This window comes from Pempheris klunzingeri, chromosome 14, assembly GCF_042242105.1.
Source record: "Pempheris klunzingeri isolate RE-2024b chromosome 14, fPemKlu1.hap1, whole genome shotgun sequence".
Classification (NCBI taxonomy): domain Eukaryota; kingdom Metazoa; phylum Chordata; class Actinopteri; order Acropomatiformes; family Pempheridae; genus Pempheris; species Pempheris klunzingeri.
The window spans coordinates 13,551,105-13,576,612 of record NC_092025.1 but is presented as its reverse complement, the minus strand read 5'-3'; the positions used below and the strand labels follow the sequence as shown (position 1 = coordinate 13,576,612).

Here is a 25,508-nt window from a genome sequence, read left to right as displayed (position 1 = left end):
GCACAGGTTCAAAATCAGCAAGCTCCAGAAAATGAATCCAAATGAAGTAACAACATTTCAAAGAATTTATTAGAGCTGCACGCTGTAAACGGAGGAAATTCAATGGTATTCGTTATGATACGGAGTATTTATCAGTGGGCCCTAACCCATGTAAGAGTGGAAGCACAAGCAAGTGGGACGTGTTGCAAATACCAAAGCACACCCAAGAGGTTAGTTGTCTTAGTCTGGTTAGAAGCACAACCACAAATATCAAAATGTTTGTGCTCTCTTCCTTACACAGGAAGACAACCTTATATTTCACAATTTCTGTCTGAAAATATGAACTCATTGTTTTGTGAATTAGCCCTAGACCCATTTTTCAAAGGTGGTTTTCAAACTGTGGTGCCAATGGACTTAGAAGAAAGTGCTAATGCATGGAAGAATAGCAGTTACTTTATATACATAAAAGGAGAGACGCTGACTTCTTGGTTGCCCGTGTCCCTGTAAAGATGCTTTTTTTTTTTATATTTCTCTGTTCTTAGCAACAGTGAGGCTTAAAGTTTATGTTATCAATACACAAGTTTACTAAATCTACTTTGGCCCTCTCCTCTTCTTTCAAGAGAGTTGGTGTTACTGCAGACTAATTCCAGACATAGTATTTGCAAAGAAATTACACAAATCCTACATACTGCAAAAATGTAAAGCATCCTTCTCGGTTTCTTCCTCCCCCCCAAAAAAATCCCCCAAAACTCCCCCTGTCTATAAGCCTTTATTTTACAGGAAGTTATGTTATTCTGACACATCAATGGACATGTAAGCGGTAACACTTATACAGTATATATTATATAGATGTGTTAAAACACTAATCCAGATGTGTGATGGGACACACTCACGCAAACCATCCCACACATGCATACACAGCAGAGCACAGAGGGGTAGCTGCAGGCTAAGGTGCGGTAGGGCCTCCAGCACAAAGAGGTGTTTGATATTTTAGAGCCCAGGCAGCATTGTGGGTAATGAGAGCCCTGGGCGTTTGAGCAGGGCAGAGCCCCGAGGCAGCCACTGGTAATTACTTGGCCCTATTACAGGCTCATCTACAGGGGAAGAGTGGCAGGAAGCACCCTCCGTCACAGGTTAAGACCAGCAAGGATCACTATAGTTAACTCCAATGGGTTGGAACATGGCTTGTTTCCCAGGCTTCTCTTTGGCTGTGAGATGTCCAGGTAGTTATGATAGAGCAGCAGAAAGCAGCGTAAATTACAATGAAGCAAAGTTCATGGAAATTACAAACAAACAACGCTACTTAACGATCCTTCAATTATCACAGTGGCGGCAAATTATTTTCCGCTGATTGACTAATTGATGAATTAATTGATTACAACTCTTGCGGCGCAGATTAAGGTTTGTTTTCTAGGTTTTTATCTCTTCCACTGACATAACGTTAAATGTAATTGAAGGGAATTACATTCGCGGTTCTGACAGCACTAAAAAAAAAAAAAAGCACATTAAAAAAAAATCAACAGCAACATATCCATCCAGAAGCAGTACTGCGGTTACTCAGGATGACCCACATCTCAATGCCAATAATTTTTAATGGAACAACTTTCTACCAAAGGAACAGTCCCTATGAAACGAGATCTGTGGATTTTCTAGAGTAACCAGGATATTTTGTCAGGAAAGAGATTTTTATGCATTCACTCACAGAAAGATCTTTTCTGAGAAGAAAACAAGCATGATTTCCCTCCACTTCTCTCCTCGTCCTGTCTTCTTTTGTTTTTTTTTTTGTTAATCCTCCCGTTGTAGGCAAAATTGGTTGTTACAATAGAATCGTTCTTTCTTGCCCAAGAGCAGCTCGGACATATCACTGCTTTATCTGCTTTATCCGGATTTATAATGATAATATATCCCCTTAAAACAACCCCTGCAGCTTCTTTATTCCCCCTTTTCACTGCACACAATACACACAATATATGTTTTCTTTCACACATATCTCTTGTATATAACAAAATGCTTTGATTGTAACTTTTCCCTTCTTAGTGTTAGAGGACCAATTACCACCGCAGACTATTCTGCAAGGGCACCACTTCTTTATCATCAGTTTTGTTTGAGCATGATTGGGTGTAGATGTGTGGTGCCACTGTGATTACTTTTTTTTTTTCCCCCTCTCTTCAAAAGACCCTTTTTTTCATAAAAGCAGCGCTAAAACTTCAGATGAGATGACCTCCTTGTGTTGCCCTCTTCTCTGGTACATGAGAAGTGTTGCAAATTATTTATGTACAAACACACTTTCTTTCTAATGAATGGAAGAAATCGGTCACTGAAAAAAGAAATAAATGAGCCAATTTTAAACTTCTTCTATAATAACTCTTAAACTCGACAGTAGAATGATTCACACAGTCTGATCATATCTCAGCTGAACACGCTGAATGTAAATGGGATAATCCAGTTGTAGATGTCTGGATTTCCTTGGAATGTCCTGAATTGAAAAAGCTGTTTAATTCGTTTCCAAAGAAACGCATTTGTGACACTATAACTTTTTTCAGTCCTCTTTTAACATGTCTCACCTGCTTTAGAGGGTTTAGATGTAAAGGCACCCTAAAAAACAAGCTATTACAGGTTAAATTGGCTGTCACCATGACCACAAATTGAGCAGGTTAATCTTTTGACCTTTTTTTCTTTTTCTTTAACCCGTCCAGCCAAGTTTTACTGATCAGGGCAGGATTGCAAGGAAATACATCAGCATGCAGCACAGACTGACACACACGCACTAACACATCCCCTGGCTTTAGGAGAGGATTCTCTTTATCTGTCTGCATTCAGGAATTTACTGTCACTCACTTCTCCCTGGGCCCAACTCTCCTATCTTTATCCTCTTCATCTCTCTCTTCTCACACTGTCAGTCTTAGATCTCGCTGGATGTTTTTTGTTCATTTTCCATTCTTTTGCTCAGTAACCACGTTCATTATATATGTCGTTCTTTAGTGTTATTTTCGTCTGTCTCTGCGCCTATCAATGTCCCTTTTCCTGTTGAGGTACAGTCTTAATATTTTGCCCTCCTGTCTTGCCGAGTTTAATCTCAAAGTAAGCTGTGTTCTATTGTGCTGAGTGCCGACTCCGTCTCAGGCATCAGGATTTGGTTTTACTGTCATACCCTCGCTGTCTTTTCCTGCTGTGTGTCCCCGCCTGCCGTGTTTGTCTGTCAGCGTTGGTGCTGATGGATCTCTCTGTTGTAGGATTACAGCACATTCTGCAGATGTGAATGTCGCTCGCGATGATCTGCATCTCATTAGAGCGTCGAGATGAGAGTGTGAGACTTGTTGAGAGATGTGAAGGGATTTTTCATCAAGTTAATCATCTTTGATTCTGCATTTCTCTATGCTTGACAGCCGTTCCTCGACATGTAAACACACAAGCAAGACCAAACACCCTCTAATCTCAAGAATAAACACAAAACTGGATCTTCTCAACATTTATTTTGCCACTAAAATGTTAAAAGTTAAATTTTGTACTGTACATTCCTCCCAATTATCAGCATTGGATTTTCTCTTTTATCATCTATAGTTTTTCTGTTACCTTTTTTCACACGGTTGCTTCACTCTTTTTTTTTTATCACAGCAATTAGTTTTTTTCCTCCAATTTTCCCCCAACCCTTCTTCCTCCTTATGAGGCACATGGCTTTCTCTATACAGAGTGAAACTGTAGGAAAGTGACAATTCCAACTAACATAAAATCTCATTCTCCGTTTTACTGTCTTTTCATGTCATCCGTCTCTGTTTCCTGCTATTTCATTTTTAATGGATCTCAATGGACCTTTAATTCATATTTAAATCAAATAAGCATTAAAATGTGAAGATGCCTTATTTGCATTTTTCAGCTCACTTTGCAATATAAAAGTACGCAGCACTGGGGAGCTGTTGAGAGCTCCACTTTATTGTTTGAATTCTGAAACTGTGTAATAAAAACCATATATCTAAAAGTAAACATTAGGAAGAGCCACCAAAGTGAAAATGAACTTTTCTGGAAAAATAAAATTTAGTTTTAAGGAGTTGGGAGAGATGATGGAGGGGAAATGAGAGCAGAGGGAAAAAAAGCGGAAAAGAGAGGCCAGAGTAGCTAGTTTATCATCTCCGTGCTCAGACACATTTTCTCTCAGGAGTGCCAGTAACCATCCTGAGGTACATTAAACTCATCCCTCTGTTAAATGTTATATTAGTTGCATGGGGGACTTGTGATTAAGCTGGAGTGATAGGAGGGTTGCTGGAGTTCTGCCTCTGTGATGAGCACAAAAACAAAAAATTCTGCAGGAGAACAATTGCTTTTAGGTGTTATCATTCACCAGACACACACAGAACGCACATAGACACACACAGATACAGAAACATACACACACACACATGCATAACTGTACAACTGCAGACACACATACACCTCAAGGAAGATACCTTTTTTTTTTTGTCCTCAAGTCTTCTCCCTTTAAGCCTTGCCCAGGGTTGTATATGGCTGTCTTTGTAGACATCAGTGAAAAACTTCACAGTTATTAAGTGTATCACAAGAACTTCAAAGGCGTGAGGGTTCTCTGTCCCAGGTGTCAGTTTCCTATGGTTTCATGTGCAAGGTTGCTTAAAGTGTTTCTGCAGCACAGTCATGCCTGATGGCTATTGAATGTAGGGTGGAAACGATACATTATTCTGTTGCACGCAACTTTTATCTCTTTAGAGTGGTTGGTGGGGGTGATGTATGTGCACTTCACTTCCTCTGTTGCCCACAGGCACACTCACGCACACATACACAATCACATGCGCAGTATATTACACTTGGCGATATGAACATCAGTGCTGGATTCGACCTACATCTGATTCGGTTTGGCACCCTGTGAAGCCACTGATCAGATGTAGTGACTTGTTGAAATTAATTACCTGCATACATTCCTTTTGAAAGCAGCAGTCCAGACAGTCAAAATGTACTTGACCCTGGTGAATTAACAACAAAGAAACCGCACACACCTCAGCTTCAACTTGCCCTGGAGTTGAGCAGCATTTTAAATACTTGTGTTCGCCCAGGGCCATGAATTCCTGGTCAGCCTACTGATATCTCGCCGCACCTCAGGAGTTATCCACTATCATGCTGATTGCCTTGGGCGAAACGTAACTGGAGTGGGATACACGCACACAATACACACACACATACACACACACACACACACACACACATACACACATACATGCAGACTCTGGATTTGGATTTGCTTAAAGACCTGTAAAATTACCTGTGTTCAGTCTGATATATTCATGCCCACACACACACACACACACACACACACACACACACACACACACACACTCCTTGTCGAAGAAAGGAACAGCTGAGTGCAGAACCCATCACAGTCTTTGTGATCCTCTTTGCCACTAGTTGTACACATGCAAAGCCTCTCAGTGTTAGTACAGTGAAAGCTGCACATCTGTCAGGATCAGCTAAAAGGTATTGGAACCTGAGGGGGAGTGAAATATTTGTGTTTTGTCAACCATCAAAATTTATGTAGAGAGGCACTCCTGTGAAAAGGATGGAGCGTGGGCTCCTAATACAGCTGAGTAGTCTATTTTGGCAGAAAGAGTGTCGCAGCGCTTCACATGCATACGTGCTTTGAAAAAAGGAACACATTACCAACTCTACAAATAGCAGATTTAACGATTACCTCCTAGTTCAATGTTTCTCCAAAGCTTTCCATGGTGAAAGAGATCATTTTGGTTTGTTGGTTGCATATAGCTGTTTGGTTGCCAGTTGCGCTGGGAGATGGGGACTCGTATACAAAGGAGCAGTACAGAAGGCAGATGGAGACGTAACAGTGAGGGAAGGGCTACGCTGCCAGCAGCAGAATAGATGTACTGAGCAGCAGACGGCACCGTCTTGCTGTGAAAATTTTCCTTTGATTTTGGGTGTGAAGTCCCAGACATGCACACACACACACGTACACGGTTGAAACTCAAGAAAGTCAAGACTTGATTTTTTAAGACTGAGGCTAAGAGCTAAAGCTTGTGTTTGTTTTGAATTGAAAAACTGAAACTCTGGTAGTGATGTTTCTTATGTAAATGTCATTTTGACATGTAGCGTTGGCTGTTACAGTACATATTCAGACTGTCCCTGTTATCAGAAGTACAAGAACAGTTCAGCGCAAAGAGAGGTGACCGCATACGGGATTGGCACCCTCCCTCCACACTCCTCTACCACACACACACACACACACACATTTCAACACATGCTTCACGCATCCCCAAAAGCTGTGAACGATAGTCTCACCTTCACCTGTGTGTGTGTGCTACACATAAATATGAGGTATGTTTATTGGACAAGCGTGAGTCTGTGTTGGAAAAGAGTTTGAAAAAGCATTTTCAGGAAATCTGATCTAAAGACAGTCACTGTTTGTGTCACTGTGTGGTTCTGCAACATGTAACAGAGAATAAAATAAGTTCTAACATATTGTGTAAAACACTGCGTAGGCGCTCTTCATCTAGTTACATACATAACCCACATTCCTCTAACTACACATACCAGTAAAGTGATCGTTACTGTGACTTGTGACTTGTTCGGTGGATGTAATAACAGTGGATCTCTGTGTTCAAGGAAAAGCCTGAATTGTTGCTTACTAGGCTCATATCACTGGACATGAAAACAAACAAAATATTGTCAAACTTTATATTAGTTTGTTCCTTTTGACTTCAGTCTAAGAAACATTAGCTGAGGTACCCAATATTGCTGATGCTCACGGATATTTCTTGCCATCTTACCCTGTTATTCATCTCCAAACTCTGACTTTTCAGTTTTAGCTGACTCAAATGGAACATGCATGGATGGCCTTTTGACTCAAATCATATGACTCTGACTCAAGTCGGATCAAGACTTTTTACAAAATCAAAAATTCTTTCAACTCCACTTGACTTTGACACTAACGTCTCTTGACTTAACATACTCTCAAGTTTTAAGATTTGAGAGACTCGATGCACTTCCTAAGTCTGAAGTCAGAGGATCTTGGCTGGTGCCTATAGCAGCATATTCAGAAGCAGAGCAGATAATCAGGCCTGTATGGAGGCCAGTAGCACTGATTTTGATGTGCTTTTGAATGAATGATTGTACCTTTTATGGAAGCTTCTTTAAGGGGTCATGGATTTGCATACCTTTTTGAAGGAGGAGGTTAGGCAGAAAAGAGAGGAGGGGGTTACGGTGGGGCTGAAACTCTTTGTATGAAAATACATGTATTTAATAGGAAATAGAATTGGCCCTTCCTTTGTTTTGTTTTTAAAGCCGCCTACATCTTATTTGATCTGTAATTGCACTTCAGCATTAATTAAAGTGTCTCTGCCAAGGCTACCCAGCAGGAAAATTAAAAGTTGTATCAAACAATTATTTTCTCCAGAAAATAAATGCGTCCTTACAAAATGTTGTGGATTAAGTTCTAGTAAACAATTTCAAGGTAGGGAAGGTTGTGTACGTTGGGTTTATCAGATCGGTTTTGCTGAAGAGTGAAATTGAGACAAATGAGAGTTTTAAGACTGAGCCATGCCTTGACTTGGTGACCATAAAAACAAAACAATGAGCCAAAGGGATTACTAAATTACAAATTTTCCAAATTCAACCGTATCACTGAGTTTCTGTAGACTCACCTACTTTATCCAAGTCAAGAGCTGAGTCTGTATTGTATCAGACCATGTAGACCAACATGTGATGGTTAACATGATGACATGCTGCACATCTACAGTACTGAACATATTGAACATGTCAGAAGGACAAAACCAGCAGCTGTAACAAACTTTGGATCACAAGCTTAGTAAGAGCAACAACAAAAAACATCCTTACTATGCATTAAAGTTAGAAGTCTTTTGATTTTAACCCTTCATTGGTGATTGTTCTATGAAGTAGATCGTACAAGCCAGCATCAAAACTGTAGCATCAAAGTTTTTTCTTCACATTTCTCATTGTTCTGATCTTTGAAATTTGCTGTACAGAAAACTATGATCCCTAATTGGTTAAAAAAAACCCTTGTGGTGAGTTTTTGTCAGGAAAGCCTTTGAAAGAAGGTGTAAAGTGAATTTAGCTCTATTGAGGATGATTTCAAAGCCGCCTTTTTGTATGGTCAGCACATGTGAAAGGCCTTTTATCCTTATGAAAGGCTCGAGGAGTGAGACAGTCTGAAGCCGACTGACTCAGATCCCCATTGTCTCTGCACAGCGCCTCACCTTCAACGGGAGGTCAGAAGGACTGGTACACACACAAACAAAGACGCACACACCAAGATTTCAGGCAGCTTATGCTGTATTTACTATCAGGGACCTGGGATGAAAGTCAAGGTTGCATTGAAGTTGGGATTGAAGAGTTGTATGTGTTTGCGTGGGTGGATGTGTGTGACTTTGTATTTGCACCTGCTAAGTGAAGCCTGAACTTTGCCTACAGGCTTTTACGAGGATACATGAGCTCTGATTATATTAGCTGTGTCCTCACCTCTGCATGCTGTAGCTGTGTGTGCCAAGCCAGAAAGTGCTGAACTTTTCACCTCTGCTGTGTTTTAACACTGTGTTAGAAATGTATTCTAACAGAGAACTGAGAACCTGTACATGTTCTTAGTTGTGGAGGTGGAAGATGTCATCTCCACTCTGTATGATACTATTTGGGATATTTCACTGATCAGTGTAAAGAAATACTCTTAATTCATCTGATGTGCTATAGTCCAGGATTAGTCACATAGTGGCACCACGTGCTGCCTTGCTGCCGTTTATGACCTCTACAAAGAGCGAGGTGAAGTGCTATGCTGTGTGTGCTTTTAACAGCCTCACTGCTCTGGGATTTAAGAGGCATAAGTGACTTGGAAGAACAAACAGCTTTGAAATCGTCCTCAATAGAGCTAAATGAGATTTCCTTTCTGACAGCCTACACATAACGCTTGCACAATCCTTCCTCCACCTCTGTGTTTCCCTCTGCATTCACATATTTAGTTTAGCACTCACAGGAATGCCATGCATAGTTAGGCATTGTTCATCACTACACAAAGCAGATTAAAAGAAAAAGATCTTTCCTCCACTTATTGAAGTTCAGTTTTAGAAGCCTCTCATTATTTCCTTTCATTATCACAAAGCTCCATCCTCTTCTCCTGCAGGTGGGTAAATTAGCCAGACAAAGCAGCGTCGTTCCTGTCCGCTTGTTGAAGTGGCAGCTATTGACTAGTTCTATTAGCCTAGCACTAACAAGAACATTTACTGTGCAAAACCTGCCTTAATACAGTGGAGCCCATTAGTTTCCCAAATACTTCCCGAATAAAAGATAAAACAGACCAAGAAAATGTTTAATTTGATTATAGAGCATGAAAAGATAGACTGCTAGATATACGAAGGTGTGGTTTAATTTTATAGATTTTTATTTTTATTTTTTTATGAATCTGTAAATATTCTGTTGCAGATGTTGTGAACGCACATAGAACAGAATTAAAACACTTTTTCTTCATTACAGTTTTACAGTAATTGCCCCCTTTGGTCACATAACTCCACCCCAATGATTTCCTTTCCAATTTTTATAGATTATTGGACTCAGCATTTTGTAGTTACTCAGAGAAATAGTAGGCACCGACATGCTAACAGTATTTCCACAGTGATCTTACATAATACATAATAAACTGTAAGTTGTCACTCACATAGAGTTATTAAAGAAGCAACACATTCAGTCAGTTCAGGTAGATGCTTTGTTTTTTTAAATGCAACATTAACAAAACAAAAAAAACAGTTTACAGTCAGGAGTAACAAAAAGTATTAATGTTCTTGTGTATTTTGTTCAGGTGGGAACAAGCTTAAGGGCCAGCAGTTTCGTCTGGACTGGGCCTGGATCTCTCTGGAAAAGGAGTACTACGTGGTGGACGAGGACGACAAGTTCCTGGAGGTGGTGCTCAGACGCAGAGGCTACCTGGGAGAGACGTCCTTCGTTGGTTAGTCTGTTTGTTGATCTGTCTCTCTTCCTTTCCGATCCAAAAGGACATGCTTTGTGTTTTCAGCCACACTAGCGCCACTAGTGCACAGAAAATAAGGCCAGATAATGGAATTCATGTAATAACACACAACCTGAAGCTTATTTTCCTACTGTTTTGCTTGATGGTCAATAGTGTACACAATTTTATGTGCCGACCATAAGCTTAGAGTGGTTCCCAAGACCTTCTCTGAAAGTTGAAAATGAAAAGCAATTGCAGTGTTTCCTTTCAACACACACACTATAACCAAATTTATCCTCAATGCCAAAGTAATCTTGTTTGGCCTTGAACCATTTTGCAAAAATAATTTTTTTGTCATGAGTTTGAGGAGCACTGGATGCGATGGCTGTAAGGTCAATGTTGTCAAAAGAGACATAACTCTTTATTTATCAGCTCACACAGGAAAACTGTGTCAAGAAAAGTGTTTTGCTACATGACAGCTTGTGAAGCAACCTGCCATTTTCCTTGATGTTCAAAGTTCAGCTTGATTTGTCTCCAGATAGGCAAGTGGTTTGCCACAGTGAGGACATGAAAAGGCATTAAGGTACATGACCAGGTGGATATGATGAAATCCTCAAAGAAGCACTGAGAGCATAAATAATGATCAGGTTACTGAGGTCAGATTAAGTCACTGATGAAATAACATGATTGATTTCTATTAGTTTCTTTAGCAAAGCTGTAGATGTGAGTGAATGTTGATTGGTTTATATCTGTATGACTTGGAGGGCACTGACATTCAGCCAGTCAATGGTGTGTGGTCAGCCGTCGCCTTACAGTCTGACTGGCACTACAAGATCTTACAAGTGTCCGTTCAAAGTTGGCCAGTTTGTCTTTTCCCAGTGTTAGTTTAAAGAAATATAGATCATTTATATTGTGTCTTCTGTCATGCATGCCAGCTAGTTGTTGGGTGTAGTCTTCACAACTGTGTAGCAGTGTGTCAGTTAAGTTATTTTATGCAGGTGGGTTAGTGGCATCGGGGCCCTAAACTGCAGTATGAAATAAATAGAGGAGAAAAGATTGAGGTGAAATCAGACCAAATACAAAGCTACTTTCACAACTTTGCTTGGAAAAGTGACTGAGCGACCATGCTCTTCAAAGTCGTGTTCTAGGGAAAATGTATACATTTTCTGTGAAGAAAAAAAACTGCATTTTCTTCCAAATTAAACCAGTTTTGCTCTTACAATTCAGCTTATCATCGATCGAGTGTAGCTGTCAACCTGCTGTAAGTAGCGTATGAATGGCTGCTCTTACCCTTGGAGCCATATTAGACTGTAAAATGCCTTGTCACAGCTGTTAATGGTGACATTTCTCTTTTATCTAGAATACTGACAATAAGTGAATCATCAGCAAAGTTACATACAAAGTGATCATCATGCTGGCTGCAGTGGACAAAGCACAGAGTGGACAAAGAACACACTGCTGGCTCTGTGTGCTCAAATCTCATATCCTGTCGGCTACACAAATATCAATGGGTTTTTTAATATGCTTTTTGACCAGCAGATGGAGGTGATTTTGTGCTGGAAACATGTTTTTGTGCTTATGTCTGAGTGTGTTTGTGCTGGTTCGAAGGTTAAAAGGATAATGGCGATGTTGTCCCTGAATGCTCCTCTTAGCCCTGACTTTGTCATGCTTCAGCTCATTCGCTCTGGGAGAAGCAGCAGCCGTAAGCAGCTTTTACTCTCTCCCACCTCTCATCATCATTCTGATCCCTGTTAATCGTTGGGTCAGGTGTTAGCATCACACTGAGGCAGTTTATGTAAGCTTTAAGACTTATCTACCTGTGTGTGCGCTGGTGTGTGTGTGTGTGTGCACGTGTGTATATGTGATTCCTCACGGGAAGGTTTTAAGTGTATCTCTTGGGCGCACATGAAAGCTTGCGTCCTGACTCTCATCTTTGCACAGTCGATGTGTTGAGCACCTGGTTATCTCTAACCACACACACAACATACATACACTTTCACTTTCAAACCCTCTTTTTGAATGAACAACTAACATGGTATGTCGACGTGGCGCTAGAAATGCAGCGGCGTCAATGTGCGTTCCACCTTGTCCGACATAGCTAGAGCATGAGCTGCAGTTTGAAGAAAGATTAAAGAGGACCATTTACTTGTAACCTTAAGAAATCTATCTTACTCCGAAGCACTAAAACCTAAGTCTCTCTGACAACAGCATTTTGTCTCATAATCCAAATAAAATATTTTACGTACACTTGCGTGCATGTATGTCTATGTATTTGAGTGTCAATATGCCCAGTGTGGATCACTTCAGACAGGCACTGATGATGAAATATGGTCTAGTTTAGGGCAACAGAATGAAAAACAGAAACTGATAAAAGTCATCTAATAACTTTCATAGATTTCAATTTACTGGGCTGGTGAACAGAAGAATGGAGTGAATGAACCGATAATGGAGTGGTGACATACTCGAGGTGGACAAAATAGCAGGAACACCACACAATGTAATGCAATCCAATACAATCCCAGCACAGTAATTGTACCTTGGATTGATGTTTGAAGTTAATCGAACTCATTTTAAAACTGTAATTTGCATTGTTTTTAAGCAAATATCTCATTACGAGTCAGTGTTGTTGAGAATCTATTTGTGTTCATCTTTGCTCATTTAGCTTTGGCTCAATTCTGAATGTTTTCTCCTTGCCACAATGCAGACTGAATTAAGTGGTCTTGCAACCTCTGTGTTTGCCTTGTCTACATAATCAGGTTCCTGCCGCATCATCCTAAAATTGATTAAAAGTCGATAAAATGTCCGAAAATAATGTAAAATTGCCATCACAGTTTTCTAGTGCCCAAATTCAGTTGCTTGTTTTGTGCTACCAACAGTCTAAAATCCAAAGATATTCAATATACAATTATGTGCCACTTAACTTCCTGTTGGTTGGTTGACTAATTGATTAATTGACTAATTGTTTCAGCTCTAAGAATTGCTACAAGTCTGTTTGGTGCTGGTGGTGATGTCTGTTCAGCCATCACCATCAGCACCATCAAACAACCTTAAAGCTCAAAGTCAGCACTTAAACCTCAGAGTTGTTGTTTAGTTTCAAATCCAATATGCTGACGTTTAACCAGAACAGTTCGAAAAAACATTACTTTGCGTTTAGCAATTACTTCTCACCCTGTGTATAAGAAGAAATAGGTCAGTAGTAACAAACAACACAATCAGAGCTGGAAATGAAAAGGTAATTGATTGAGAAAAAGGCAAGAAAAAAAAGTCAAGAGCAGACACACTGTATGAGCCGATAGATAGCTAGATTACATTAGATTAGACAGGGAGCGTGCCAGGGATGGAAAAAGACACCCAGCGATGTCAGGAGCTTGCTGCCGTTGCTAGGGTTAGCTGATGAAAGCTGCTGCGGTGCCAGGCAACAGCGGAGGGGAGCTGTTACACATGCTCCGTCACAACAGGATGTACAGGTAGAGAGGATCAGTGAAGGAGGAACGCAGAGATAAGATCAAGGTTCAAAGATGCCCCCACTACGCAGAGCTCTGGCAGCACGGGGCTGGAGAGTGTGGGGATCAGACTGGATTCTTTCTACCACTGTTTTATACCTCACTGTCTCACTTGTTATGAAAAAAAGCCATACACAACCGAGATATCAACCTTTATCTTAATACTTCACGGGTGTGTGCCCTCTTCCTCACATGCTGTGTCTTCATCTAATTGAGTCCTGTCACTGCTTCCTGTCTCCTATGGCACTGTCCCACTGACTCGTCAACCCACTTACCCTGTCTCATCTTCTTTTCTTTTCTTCCATAATCCCCCCTCACCTCATTTCACCGCGCAGAGCGTTCGGTCCTTTTGCTGCTAACCTGCTTTTCCTCATCAAAGACACCACCTCTCTTCTTCCCGCTCCCTTACTGCCTTACAGCCCTGGGTCTGCGCCATAGGCTCTGTCTTATATTCTTCCTCCACCCGCTCCCCATTTGTCGTTCATTTTATATCTACCTTCTTCTCTCATGTCTCGTCTCACTTCAGTGCAGCGCTCAATCACTGTTTGCTCTTGCTCTGTCTTCCTTGTGTGTATTCTGTATTTGGTTGTTATCTAGTGTGGTGTTTTTCTCCTGGATCCTCTTCATCTTTGTATTTATATATCCTTTCATGATACTTTCCACCTTTCCTTTCCTTTCCTCTCTTCTTCCTGTCTTTGCTGTATGAGGAATAGGAAGAACCCCATGGGAAAACAATGAAATTGAGTTCTCATTCCTCCATACATCTAATCTCACTCCTTGACGACTTTTCTTTCTCTTTCTGCGCTGTCCTTTTAAATTGAGGATTGTTAACAAGGTGTACATTTGCCAGGTTAATTATATCCCGCGGGATGTATTCCAGCCTCATTATTGTTGCCAAGTTGGATGGATGGTGAGATCATTTAATTTCACCAGGAGCGAACAGAAACATTTGCCCCCCTGAACCTCTTTTCTATAGATCTCCATCTTAGCTGCCTTCTTGTGAAATGACCTTTATGGTATAATGAGCATGGAGGTACCTGCAATCTTAATTTTTTTTGTGATGTATTGTTTACTTTAAATTCTGCCAAACTCAGCCTATTGCAGTGTTTGCTTTCAATAGTGAAATAAACTATAGTGCAGAGCAAAAGAAAGGAAAGTTTGCAGCTATAAACAGAATTTATTTGTGAAGAAGTCACTTTATCCGTGAGTTAAAGTCTGTGTGTCTGTGTGCACTATAGAGACACAAACACAAGGGACTATAGCTCTGAGGAACAGCACCATTTAGATCAAAAGCCCTCGGAAGGGTATATCTCCACCTGCTGAGAAGGAACCCCAGTGTGACCCCAGGCAAGGTGTGTCTGCTCCCTCCAGGGAGTCCACCAAGGGTGGCACGATGAGGCACCACCAGTTTAAGATCAACACTTCCTCCGTCTTTTGTACATATATGTTGTTTTTCACATTTGTCAACTGATCAACCAGAACAGGAAGATAAGATTGATAGAAACCATCTGCATTGAAGACACTGCTTTAGGCTTTTCTGGATATAAATGCCTCTCTGTGTCTTAATCATTAGTGGCAGAGGCTGCCTTTTTCGCACAGGGTTCAAATCATGCACAAGGAAATATCCTTACACGTACTGGGCATGTATTATTAAAGCGTGTATTCTGCTTTCAACTACAGTAACTATAAGTGGCACTGAATCAACCAGGACTGGAATCATGAGGCTGATATCTAGCGTTTATAAAGTTGAGATATTGAGAGATTGAGTTTATAGGTTGAAGGTAAAAATAATAAAGTTATTGTACATGGTTGGACTATGAGGATCATCAGTGTCCTGTGATTATGCATTAGTCCAGACCCCTCAGAGTTGTTCTGATGCTGCTGGCACAGCCTAAAGATTGCAGTGTCTCCCAGAGTTTCTGCACAAATTGCCATGAAATGCGCTGTCCACCATCGTGGTCGTCATGTATTATTTTTGTTGACCTTTTTTTTCCAACACCAAAGTCAGGAGTAATATTAAAATCCAATGGCAGATTGCCATGAAATTTACTAAGCACATTAATGCTTCCCAGAAGATTAATTCTTTGAATCAGAACTTGATATGTGGCAAAACATTTTCTTAACTTTGTTTTAGATTCAGGTGAGAAACAGGACTGGTGGTACTTTAACTGTACTCCCTGATGCTCAGTATTGTTAAATATATTCAGTTTTAATTATGAATGCAGCTGTTTCACCATGAAATGTTCTTAATTCACATTTAAAGTACCCACTTGTACCAACCAGCTTTGTACAACCAGTACCTAAGAAAACTTGACTTAGGTTAGTCTAATAAGGCAACTCAGCAAGCGAACAAGCGAACAAAGAGTTGTCTTGACTAAACTTCCATTAGTCTTATATTTCCCAAAAAGCCTTTCAACAGCCCCCAGAGAAGTAGATCTTTTGTGATGTATTAGTGCAGCTGCAGTGAGTTATAGCAGCATCATTAGCTCTTCCTGTTGACAAAAAAGGCAGAGAACAGAGAGAGAGTTTAGGGACAACAATGCCTCAGTGTGGTGTGCGGGGTTGTTTACAAAAATGAAATGAATCATGGTGTTGCATTTAATGCGCTGCCAGCCACAGATCAGGTAAAATGTGAGACCATTATCACATTAACAGTTGGTTTGTCTGGACAGGGAAGTGCCTGCTCGGCTGAAAACAAATTGCAAATCCCACACCTGTAGATTCAATATACTCTGCAGTACATTTGGACCTAGTTACACTTGGGAAAAGCAAAAATATAAAAAAAAAAAATACAAAAAAATCCCTGAAATGCAAAGTTTAACACCAAAAAACATTCATAACAATCTTGAGGCTGCCATTCATGTTTTCACACACCTGGGTTCAGTGAATTTAATCACTTCAGGCCTTCAAAGGTGCAGCAACATAAAAGAGTGTGACTGTGTAAAAGTTTGTATTCCTGCCTGTATGATTATTTTCAGCTTAACTTTTGCATACAGTACTCAGCTCTCAAATATTACTCGGTATAATCTAATGTATCCAGTCTCACCTGCATGTGTTTGTCACCTTCTTTTTTTCCCTCTGTTTGTGCAGGTGTTTGAGTGGCTGCAAAAAAAAGACAACAAAATCCCTTTTATTTACAGGCACATGCATCAGCCTGGCATGGCTCTGCTTACCTTGTTCTCACAAGGCGCTGTGAATGTAGACAAAGGAATATGAACAGCATATTTCCAAATGTAATGTATTACTGTATGCCTTATGCCACGTGGGTATCCTTGATGTTTGTTCGATGTAAAATCCAGTGGCACCGGTAAGCTTTCCTACACTGATGAGGGTACATTGATGAGCGGGCATGTTAGATGGATCTTTGTGAAGTGGATTCAAATGAAAGATTTGTCATTAATGAAAGAGACAGTTGAAGAGAAAAGGAGGTGACACACACAAACGCACACACACACACACGTGCATCCCTCACCCTGGGGAAATAATGATGGGAGCTAATCCATCTCACTGAGGTGGAATGTGCTTATTTAAACGCTTCAGTCACAAATTCATTTCACACATTCCTGAGGCTCTGTAACTGATCAGTGGAGAAAAATCGACGCAACGCTCTTTTTCTCACCACTCTCTGAGCAACATTAAAGAGTGTGAATATCTAATCTGTTTTTCATCTGTTTCTCTCTCCTGCCTGTCACCCTTTCATGGTCACTTTCATTGTTTTCTCGCCACTTCTTCCTGTCTGTCACATTTATTTATTTTTATTTTTTATTTTTTATTTTTTTTCACTCATCTGGCCTGCTCTCCCTTCTCTTTTCCTTTTCACATCCATCACTGGAACTCACAGGCATTGGCACCCAGGATGGCAGCGCAAAGAACGAGGAGGATTTCAAGGGCAAGTCCCAGAGGCAGGTCCAGTTCAACCCTGGACAGACCAGAGCCACGTGGCGGGTTCGGATTCTTACTGATGGGAAGTATGAGCAGGCGGAGACTTTCCAGATTTTGCTGTCGGAACCAGTGATGGGAGCGATGGAGTTCCCTGCCACGGCAACAGTTGAGATCCTGGATCCTAATGACGGTAGGTACTGCTCATACACACATGATATCCTTCACTCAGCACACACGTGAATACTTTTAGGGTTAGACCATTGAATATCCTGTTGTGTTTTGTGGTGACGGTCAGTGACAGAAACTAACTGACTACATTTACCAAAGTACTACTACTATATTTTAATGCTTATGTGCTTTTTGTAATTTTGACTACATGACTTTTACTTGTAAACAGAGTATTTCTACACTGCGGCATTTTACATTATAAATATGTTTCTTATTCAGTTTGTGTTTTTATTCTGTGTGATATCCATCATCAAAATGAAAATCAAACGCAGCCTCTATGGACAGACAGTATAAAGGATGGAAAGTACAAAGTAATAAGATATAGCCAATGCAGAAATACTTTTGCCCACCTGAACAGACAAATGTGGCTGCAGCTACGGTGAAGTTACTGACATTTGTAATGCTGTCACAAAGCGATGAGAAATACTTTTACAGCACTTTTGTGCGAAGCATCAGTTAAAGTGGCACACACAGAATGAAGAATTGTCAATATAAACATTGCCCACTGATATCGAGTGATGTCAAATCTGTCCTCAGGCAAAGAGGAGAAATGCGGTTTTGACATAATAGCCAGTAGAGATGTATTGTAGGGATGATGACTGCTGTGTGTTTACACTCACCAGAACTGCTGCATAGAGTGCTTTTTTGTTTCTTTTTTCTTAAAACACAATAATATAAAAAAAAAAAAAAGCAGTATGATTAGAGTTACTTGTTTATTTATTTGTCCATTAACATCAGGCCAAATAAAAGTGTCTGAATTTGGTACACGGGCCTCCTGTCGTGTGCCTCTAAAGAACTGACGGCTTAGTGGTGCATTCTGGTCACACCTGAACGCAAAATAACCTTCAGTCTGTCGCTTTCTCTCCATAGTTTGTAATCTGCCATTTTCACTCTCCTAGTTCTTTGTGTCTTTGCCAGCAAAATGAAATGTTAATGGAACGTTGAGTAGTGCGACAAACTGCCTTCTCTGCTCCATCAAGGCTAGATTTACTCCTCGGCAGTTTTTACATTCAGTTTTTTGTATGCATTACCAACCTCCTCAGTACAACTTTTAAGTAATTATAGATGTGCAACAAAGATGGAAACACTGAGGCTTCCATTATAGTGACACACACGCACACACACACACACACACACACACACACAGCAGCTGCTTTTGTTGCTTTCTCTCTTTTATTTGTCTTCTCTATCTTTCACTATGTTTTGATCTCACTCCCCCTCACACTCTCACTCCTCAATCAATCCCCCCTTGTGGGTTAATTATGGTGTGTGGAGGGCAGGGGCTGTTTTGTTTTCTGTCATCTCCAGGGATTGTCTAATGTGACAGAGATGTGACACTTGGTACTGTAATAGGCCAGTGAAGCTTTAGTTATGCCAGTGGCGTTAGCTGTACTCCAGCCTCCTTCTCTAATGATGGCTTTGTCTGCTCTTGTGGTTAGCCTGGAGATTCCCTCCCCAATGGATTTGTCAGCTAGGCTAATAGCTGTAGAGAAGGAGAGAGGATCACTAAGCTTTAACCAAAAGTGTTTCAAAATTAAGAAGAGTATAACAAGCTGAGTTTGTTCTGGTCTCTGTTTGTCTGTGTGAATGCCTGGAGGTCTTCTTTATTGTTTTAGATATAAGAATGTGTACCGCATACCACTGTTGTGTATTGTACTGTATAGCCTGTTGCTACTTTGATTAATAATGAGGAGTGGACTTGTCTTGTGGAGCGTTTGCCTGTGGTACACCCACTTTCAGCTCTGCAGCAGACAAAAACTCTGTTTAATTGCAGAGCGAGATAGCCGAGCTTTCCTCCTGCAAAACTTTATGACTTTCTTTCATATATAATCCATGCAGAGTGCTGACTAAAGATGAAGGTGGCAGCCTGCTGTTTGACTGTTTGCTGCAAGCAATAACAGTGTCTTGCTAGAGTCAGTGATATCTTTCTTGCTTCCTCTACAGCAAGGACGCTGTATATCACTAGCTGTTACTTGACTGCATTTTGCGCCAAGGTCATTCTATTAAATGATGAAGAACTGTTTTCTGTCTTGTACATTTTTTTTGCATGAAATCACAAGGCCAGCTGCAGGCAAGCACATCGGTGTGTAATTAGAAAAAACTTTGTCTCAGTTACCATGTACATCCCTTGACTAATGCAGGAGACATCAAACAAGAGACTGCATCTTGTGAGGCTGCACATGCATTGAACTGTGACATGGTGCTGTGCTTGTGTTTAGTTAGAGCCATCATCTATAGGTCTCAAGAGGTTGTTGTTTCATTTCACACACATTTCAGGCATTTGGCTGATGGGCATAACCAGTTTTGCAAGGTGATAATGAGGAAAATGTGCAGCTATCACAACAGCAACCAAACCAAACAGTAAAAACTACACCAATAGAATATTCATGAAATGATCAATAATGAAGAAGTTCTAGGCGTAGACATAAAAGCCAAACTTTTTTTTTCCTCTTTATCTTTTGGCAAGACAATAGTAAGACCAGGTGCAAGTATTCACTATTTTAACACCCTCTATAAAAGCGTGTGTTTTTTTTTTTTATCCCTATGAATGTTTAAATATGAAATGTTTTCCTCCAGGAGGTGGTACTTGACCCACTTGGCTGAAATGTGTTTTTTGAAATCTTAGGTGGATTTAGAGGTACTAGAAGAGCAAAGTACAAGGTGAAATGTGAAAGAACTCCGAGGAGAGGAGGTGTGCAGCATAGGTGTGGAGAGAGAGAGAGAGAGAGAGAGAGAAATTAGGGTGCAGCGGGGCGTGTGTGTTTGCGGTGCGTGCGCGTGTGTGAGTGTGTAAGCGGTGGACCCTAATCCCCTGCTATGAGTCCCTGTAACCCCCTGGGGAGTGACAGATTGTGGGCAACGACAGAAAGGAGAAATGGAGGAGAGAGGAGAAGATTGAGAGGAGAGAGACCGATTTAGGGAGAGTTACCGTGAGAGAAGAGAAATGTTTGACCCCCTGCGGTGTGCAAGATTGTCTTATGTTGATGACTTCATCCTAAAGAGTCATCTCAGGTGCTGATGTCTTTTTTTTTCCACTGAGTGTTGAATCAAACATCCAAATCTGTTTTTTTTCGCTGATTTTTCACACTGCAGCCCTGACCATTTTTAAATCTTTGTTGCACAAGTAAGCCACAAGTGTCTTTAAGTTCCCATCACTTACTCAGAGAGAGAGGGGGAGAGGGTGAACAAAGTCACGAGAAGATCTGTAACGAGCTAAAGCTCAGTCCACTCTGTTTGTGTTTTTATTTGTGTATCCGTACAAAATACCTCCAACATTTATCGTTTCTATAAGGCCAGTTCTTCGCTACGATAGATGATGCTTTCACTGGCTCTAAGTCTCGCTCTCAATCACGAACTCCTCTCAGAGACGGTGGAGAAAGAGAGAAAGAAAATAAGAGGAATGGCTCGGCTGACCCCTCTGTGTAGAGAGGAGTTGATGTGTGAAACTCCCAGCTGATTCACTCTGTGGGATGAACTGAGAGGCTTGCATGTGTAATTGTCTGCGACACACCAGGCAGTAAGAAAAACTTCCGGAGGGGTCTCTTTGAAGGGCACCTCCGGTTGCATCAAACCGAAAACTGTGATGGAGAGTTATTTTTGAATATGAATAAGCACACCGCAGGACCACCACTTCAATAGATCTGAATAAAAAAATGTCAGCTGCGGCTCACTAATGCAGGGCCAGAACAAAAGCCTGTATCAGTCCTTGATGGCCTAATGTACTGTGGATTTTTACAGATTGTCATACATATCATTACCCTTTTCTTTTTTCCTCTGACTCCGTCCACTCATTCTCTTTTCTCTTCCAAACAGAGTCGACTGTGTTCTTCCCTGAACAGATCCACTCAGTGGAGGAAGATGTTGGGGAGCTTTTCATCCCGGTGCACCGCAGTGGAGACATCAGCGAGGAGCTCATGGTGGTGTGCTACACACAGCAGGGTATATGGACTAGCCTTTTTTCACCTCACCTAACCTGTTTCCCCTCAAAGTACCCTGCCTGCCTGCCTCCTTGCTGGTCAGACTGATCATATCAGGTGGTGAATATTATTATTGAAGCCTCACTGAATACATTTTGACTAGATATACTGTATTTGCATAGATATAGTCTTAGGAATAGAGGAAAAATGCTTACAATTATTTCACGTTTCTCAGACTATCAAAGATAGTCATCAGACAACATTAACATTTGGATCACTTTTGCCTTTAAATCAGGAATCCATATTGTTTTAATGTGATGTTAATGCATCCATGTGTATGTGTCAGGTGCGTCTATCGCACATTTCCTGTTGAAGTCTGTTTCAAACCCAGACAACACACTGGAATAAATGCAGTTCACACTACATTTGCATTTTCACATACTGTATAAGAAGTAGCAGCATAAGCTCAGTAGCATTACAATTAGCTGTGAGCCGGTGTGTGTGTGTGTGTGTGTGTGTGTTTTTTTAACAGTTTTACAGCAGTTTATTCAAATCATTACATGTTTCAATACAACCTCCACAACAGCTCCAATCTCTTTATGATAATCCAAATGACTTCAGTTGCTTATTTGCAGTCAGTGCGTTTGACAGAAGTTAGAGATTTCAGCCTGGACTGTCTCTATGTTCCTGCAGTTAAACGATATGAAATTTAGTCAGAGCACGGCAGAATAATGCATGCACTGATTAGCCTAATGAAGGCACCATTGTTAAATGTCAAAAGGCTATAGCGGTTGCACCTCACGTTTGATTTTGAGAAAACCCGTGGGGGTGGTCTGTTCCCATTGTGTTCTGGCATTAAAACTAATTCAGTGACTCACGTGATGGCTGTCTGTAATTAAAGGTCAAACTTTCACAAGCTATAATGGCTGTTAGTCTCTGGATGTATTAAATTGAAAGGCAATGAATCCACCGTGGGAAGTAATGTACCTAAAGCTGATATTTTATGATGACATTTTTTTTTTTTTTTTTTTCTGATTATAGCTTTATTTTGATGATGATGATGATGACAGTTTTTTTTTTCTTATAATGACGATGACAGTGGTTTTCAGTTTTATCTTTCCTTTGCCGTTTTGGTGAGGAGGAGAGGGGGGAGAGTTTGTGGGGTGATGTACATGTAATCTCCAAACTAAGGAGTAATAAATGGTGACATGAAGAAAAAAAAAATTGAGGATTTTGATTTAAACACACCAGAATGCAAAAAAAAAAAATCTAAATAAAATAAATACATTTTAATGCCTGTGTTTTTAAGTCACTGTTCTGGCTCCATACTGATCAGATGCTGTCTGAAAAACTGGAAATAAGGTTTCTGATGCCTTATACAAATATGATATATTTTGCTTATTTACTTTTAATATTTTAGATGTTTTAAATGTGGAATATCCTCTAATTTCCTCCTAAACCCCTGTTTTCATCTCTCCTTTTGAAGGTTCTGCCACAGGAACGATTCCCACCACTGTCCTGTCTTACTCGGACTACATCTCCCGTCCGGAAGAGCACGGCAGCATCCTTCGCTTCGACAAGGGCGACAGGGAGAAGCAGTGCCGTGTGGTGATCATCGACGACTCTCTGTACGAGGAAGAGGAGAGCTTCAATGTGACTCTGTCACTGCCTGTCGGGGGGCGCCTTGGAAAGCACTACCCCACCACCAAAGTCAACATCCTGGAAGATATGGATGATGGTAAGGAGTGCTGAGTAGAAGTGTGTATACCTTTCAGTCACTAGGTAATTTGTTTCTGTGCTTGATCAGTTATTACATCTCCCATGGCTCTTCCTCCAGGGATCTTTATATGCAAGTTATAATAACTTTTATAGAAAAAAAAAAAAAAAACAAGAAAAAATCAAGCTCTGGTTAAACAATTTTCAAATTTTATGTACCCAAATCACACGGATGAGAGGTCTTAGTGAACTTTGCGAGAAGCGTTGGTCTCCAAAGACAGGCTTGGAAAATTGAATTTATTTCTGTGTATGTGTGTGTGTATGTGTAGGACTTTAAGATTAAACAGCACATGCATATGGACACATACAGGCATATACAAGCACCGTGTGCATGTGTGAATTCACAGTGCTTTAAGTTCTGGTGGTTTGAGTTCTTCTTATCAAAGACTTCATATCACATAAGTTCCCTTTTAATTAAGCTTGTTTACAAACTGACTGGGTGTTGATGAATGCGAAACACACGTGACACAGACCCCGGACCCGCAGCAGACAGATGGATTCAAACTCCCATCTCGCTGTCATTCAAGCAGGTTTTAATTACAGTTGAGACTCACACAGGAGTCCAGTGGGACTGCATTATCACACATGTCCCTGAATTCATCCTGTTACAGCATCGTACGTCCATAAGTAGATTACATCTCCTGAAAGGCAGAGAAAAGTGAAGATGGGTTTACCTGTGGAGAGACAACCCTGCTGGGAAATATTTATTCCAATCTACAGGGGTCCTCCATCATCTCGCCATTCTGTATTGATTTACTTTATAGACTTAGAAAAACTGAATATCTCTGCTAAAGGTTTTTTTTTTAAATGCCATGCTGACAGTAAAGGTTTTTTTTCTCCTGGGAGCATTGATGTAATATATTTAGGTCATATACCAGCAATATAACAATGCAATGGGTTTATTTTTCATCATCACTACCATATAGATAGTGTCAAGGAAGTCTTTCCTGTCCTTATGCACACTGTGGTTTATAGGCTCATAAGCTCACCCACCCATCTGGCATCTGACTAGAGAAAATATTGCCCTGATTTCCAGTTAGTAATGCCCTAACAAGACTTTAAGCACGGCAGTGCTTGCCAATATTTTTAGATGACTGAAGGATACATCAAAACATAAATAAGACCTAATAAAACCTCCATCTGGTCCATCTTAGTGTAAATAGCTTTTTACACTGGTTACAATAGACAACATGTATGTTATTTTTGAATTATTTTTTTATTTCTTTTATTCAGCTGCAATCCAAAATAACTATAACAGGAGCAAGGAGAGAAGTTATATAGATTTATCATAATTTATTATTATCTATTCAGTCAAGCATATTAGTTAAAAGCCAGAGTGGTTTCACTCCACAGGGTCTTCATCAGGGTGGAAATAGTAAAAACCGATTGATTACACAGATTGCTCTACATTGGAAATACACAGCAAATAAACAATATTCAATGAGATAATAAGGTAAATAAACAAGAGATAACCCCAGGTTAAGATTCTATCCTAGAAAAATGACAGCTCTCTGTTTTTCAGACATTTCGATATTTTTCTCTCAGAGGACTCAGTCTTCCTTTTAAGTAGCTCTTTCATTTTGTCATAAATTGTTTGTATCAGAAAGAATAGTGTCAGAGAGGACTTGTCATGCCATTGGCAGACTGGGATGAATAAAACAATGACGACTCACGACTGAGAACTCATTTAGGGATACAAACAATTGTGCTAAATCGAATGCGTGTGTGTGCGTGCGCGGAGGCATCTGGGGGCCAGTTAACAAGAAACATGACACTCTGTCTGATTGTTAGTAAATTGTCAGAAGACTTCATTCGTGATGCTGAGTTCAAAGGAATGGAAATGTGTTTGTGAAAGCCCAACTCCAATGAGAGATGATGTGTCATTTTTAGCCTCCCGGAGGATAATGCACCGTCTGACAGTACTCTAATACCCACACCCAGGCAACTGCAACCTCCTTCGCTTTAGTGCAAACTCACAAAGGAAAAAGCAAAACACGAGTAACGACGATCGGTACGTACTTGTGCCTGCGTCTGCTATGCATGCGTGTTTACGTGTGTGTCTGCACACGCCGAGTAAAGGGTTAGACCTCGAATTCTGCATCAAAAGTAAATGGTGAAAAAAGCACTTGTAAAACTCTAAGTGTGACTGCTAGTTCTCTCTCTAGCCCCATTTTTCCTTCCCCCAGGTCAAAGTCAAGTTCAGCCTGCCGTTCTCCTTCCATCTACTTCTCCACTACCACCCCCCTCCCCTCTCTCTCTCTC

At 40.6% G+C, this 25,508-nt stretch overlaps 1 protein-coding gene across 1 annotated transcript in view; it reads left to right on the top strand.

Moving 5' to 3' along the window:
- frem2a (FRAS1 related extracellular matrix 2a) overlaps positions 1-25,508 on the top strand; it is a 50,196-nt gene that overhangs the window by 9,008 nt on the left and 15,680 nt on the right. The window contains exons 3-6 of the mRNA XM_070843698.1: positions 9,794-9,940; positions 17,285-17,515; positions 21,367-21,492; positions 22,957-23,208. Coding sequence (XP_070699799.1) covers positions 9,794-9,940; positions 17,285-17,515; positions 21,367-21,492; positions 22,957-23,208 — 756 coding nt within the window. The remainder of the gene's footprint in view (positions 1-9,793; positions 9,941-17,284; positions 17,516-21,366; positions 21,493-22,956; positions 23,209-25,508) is intronic.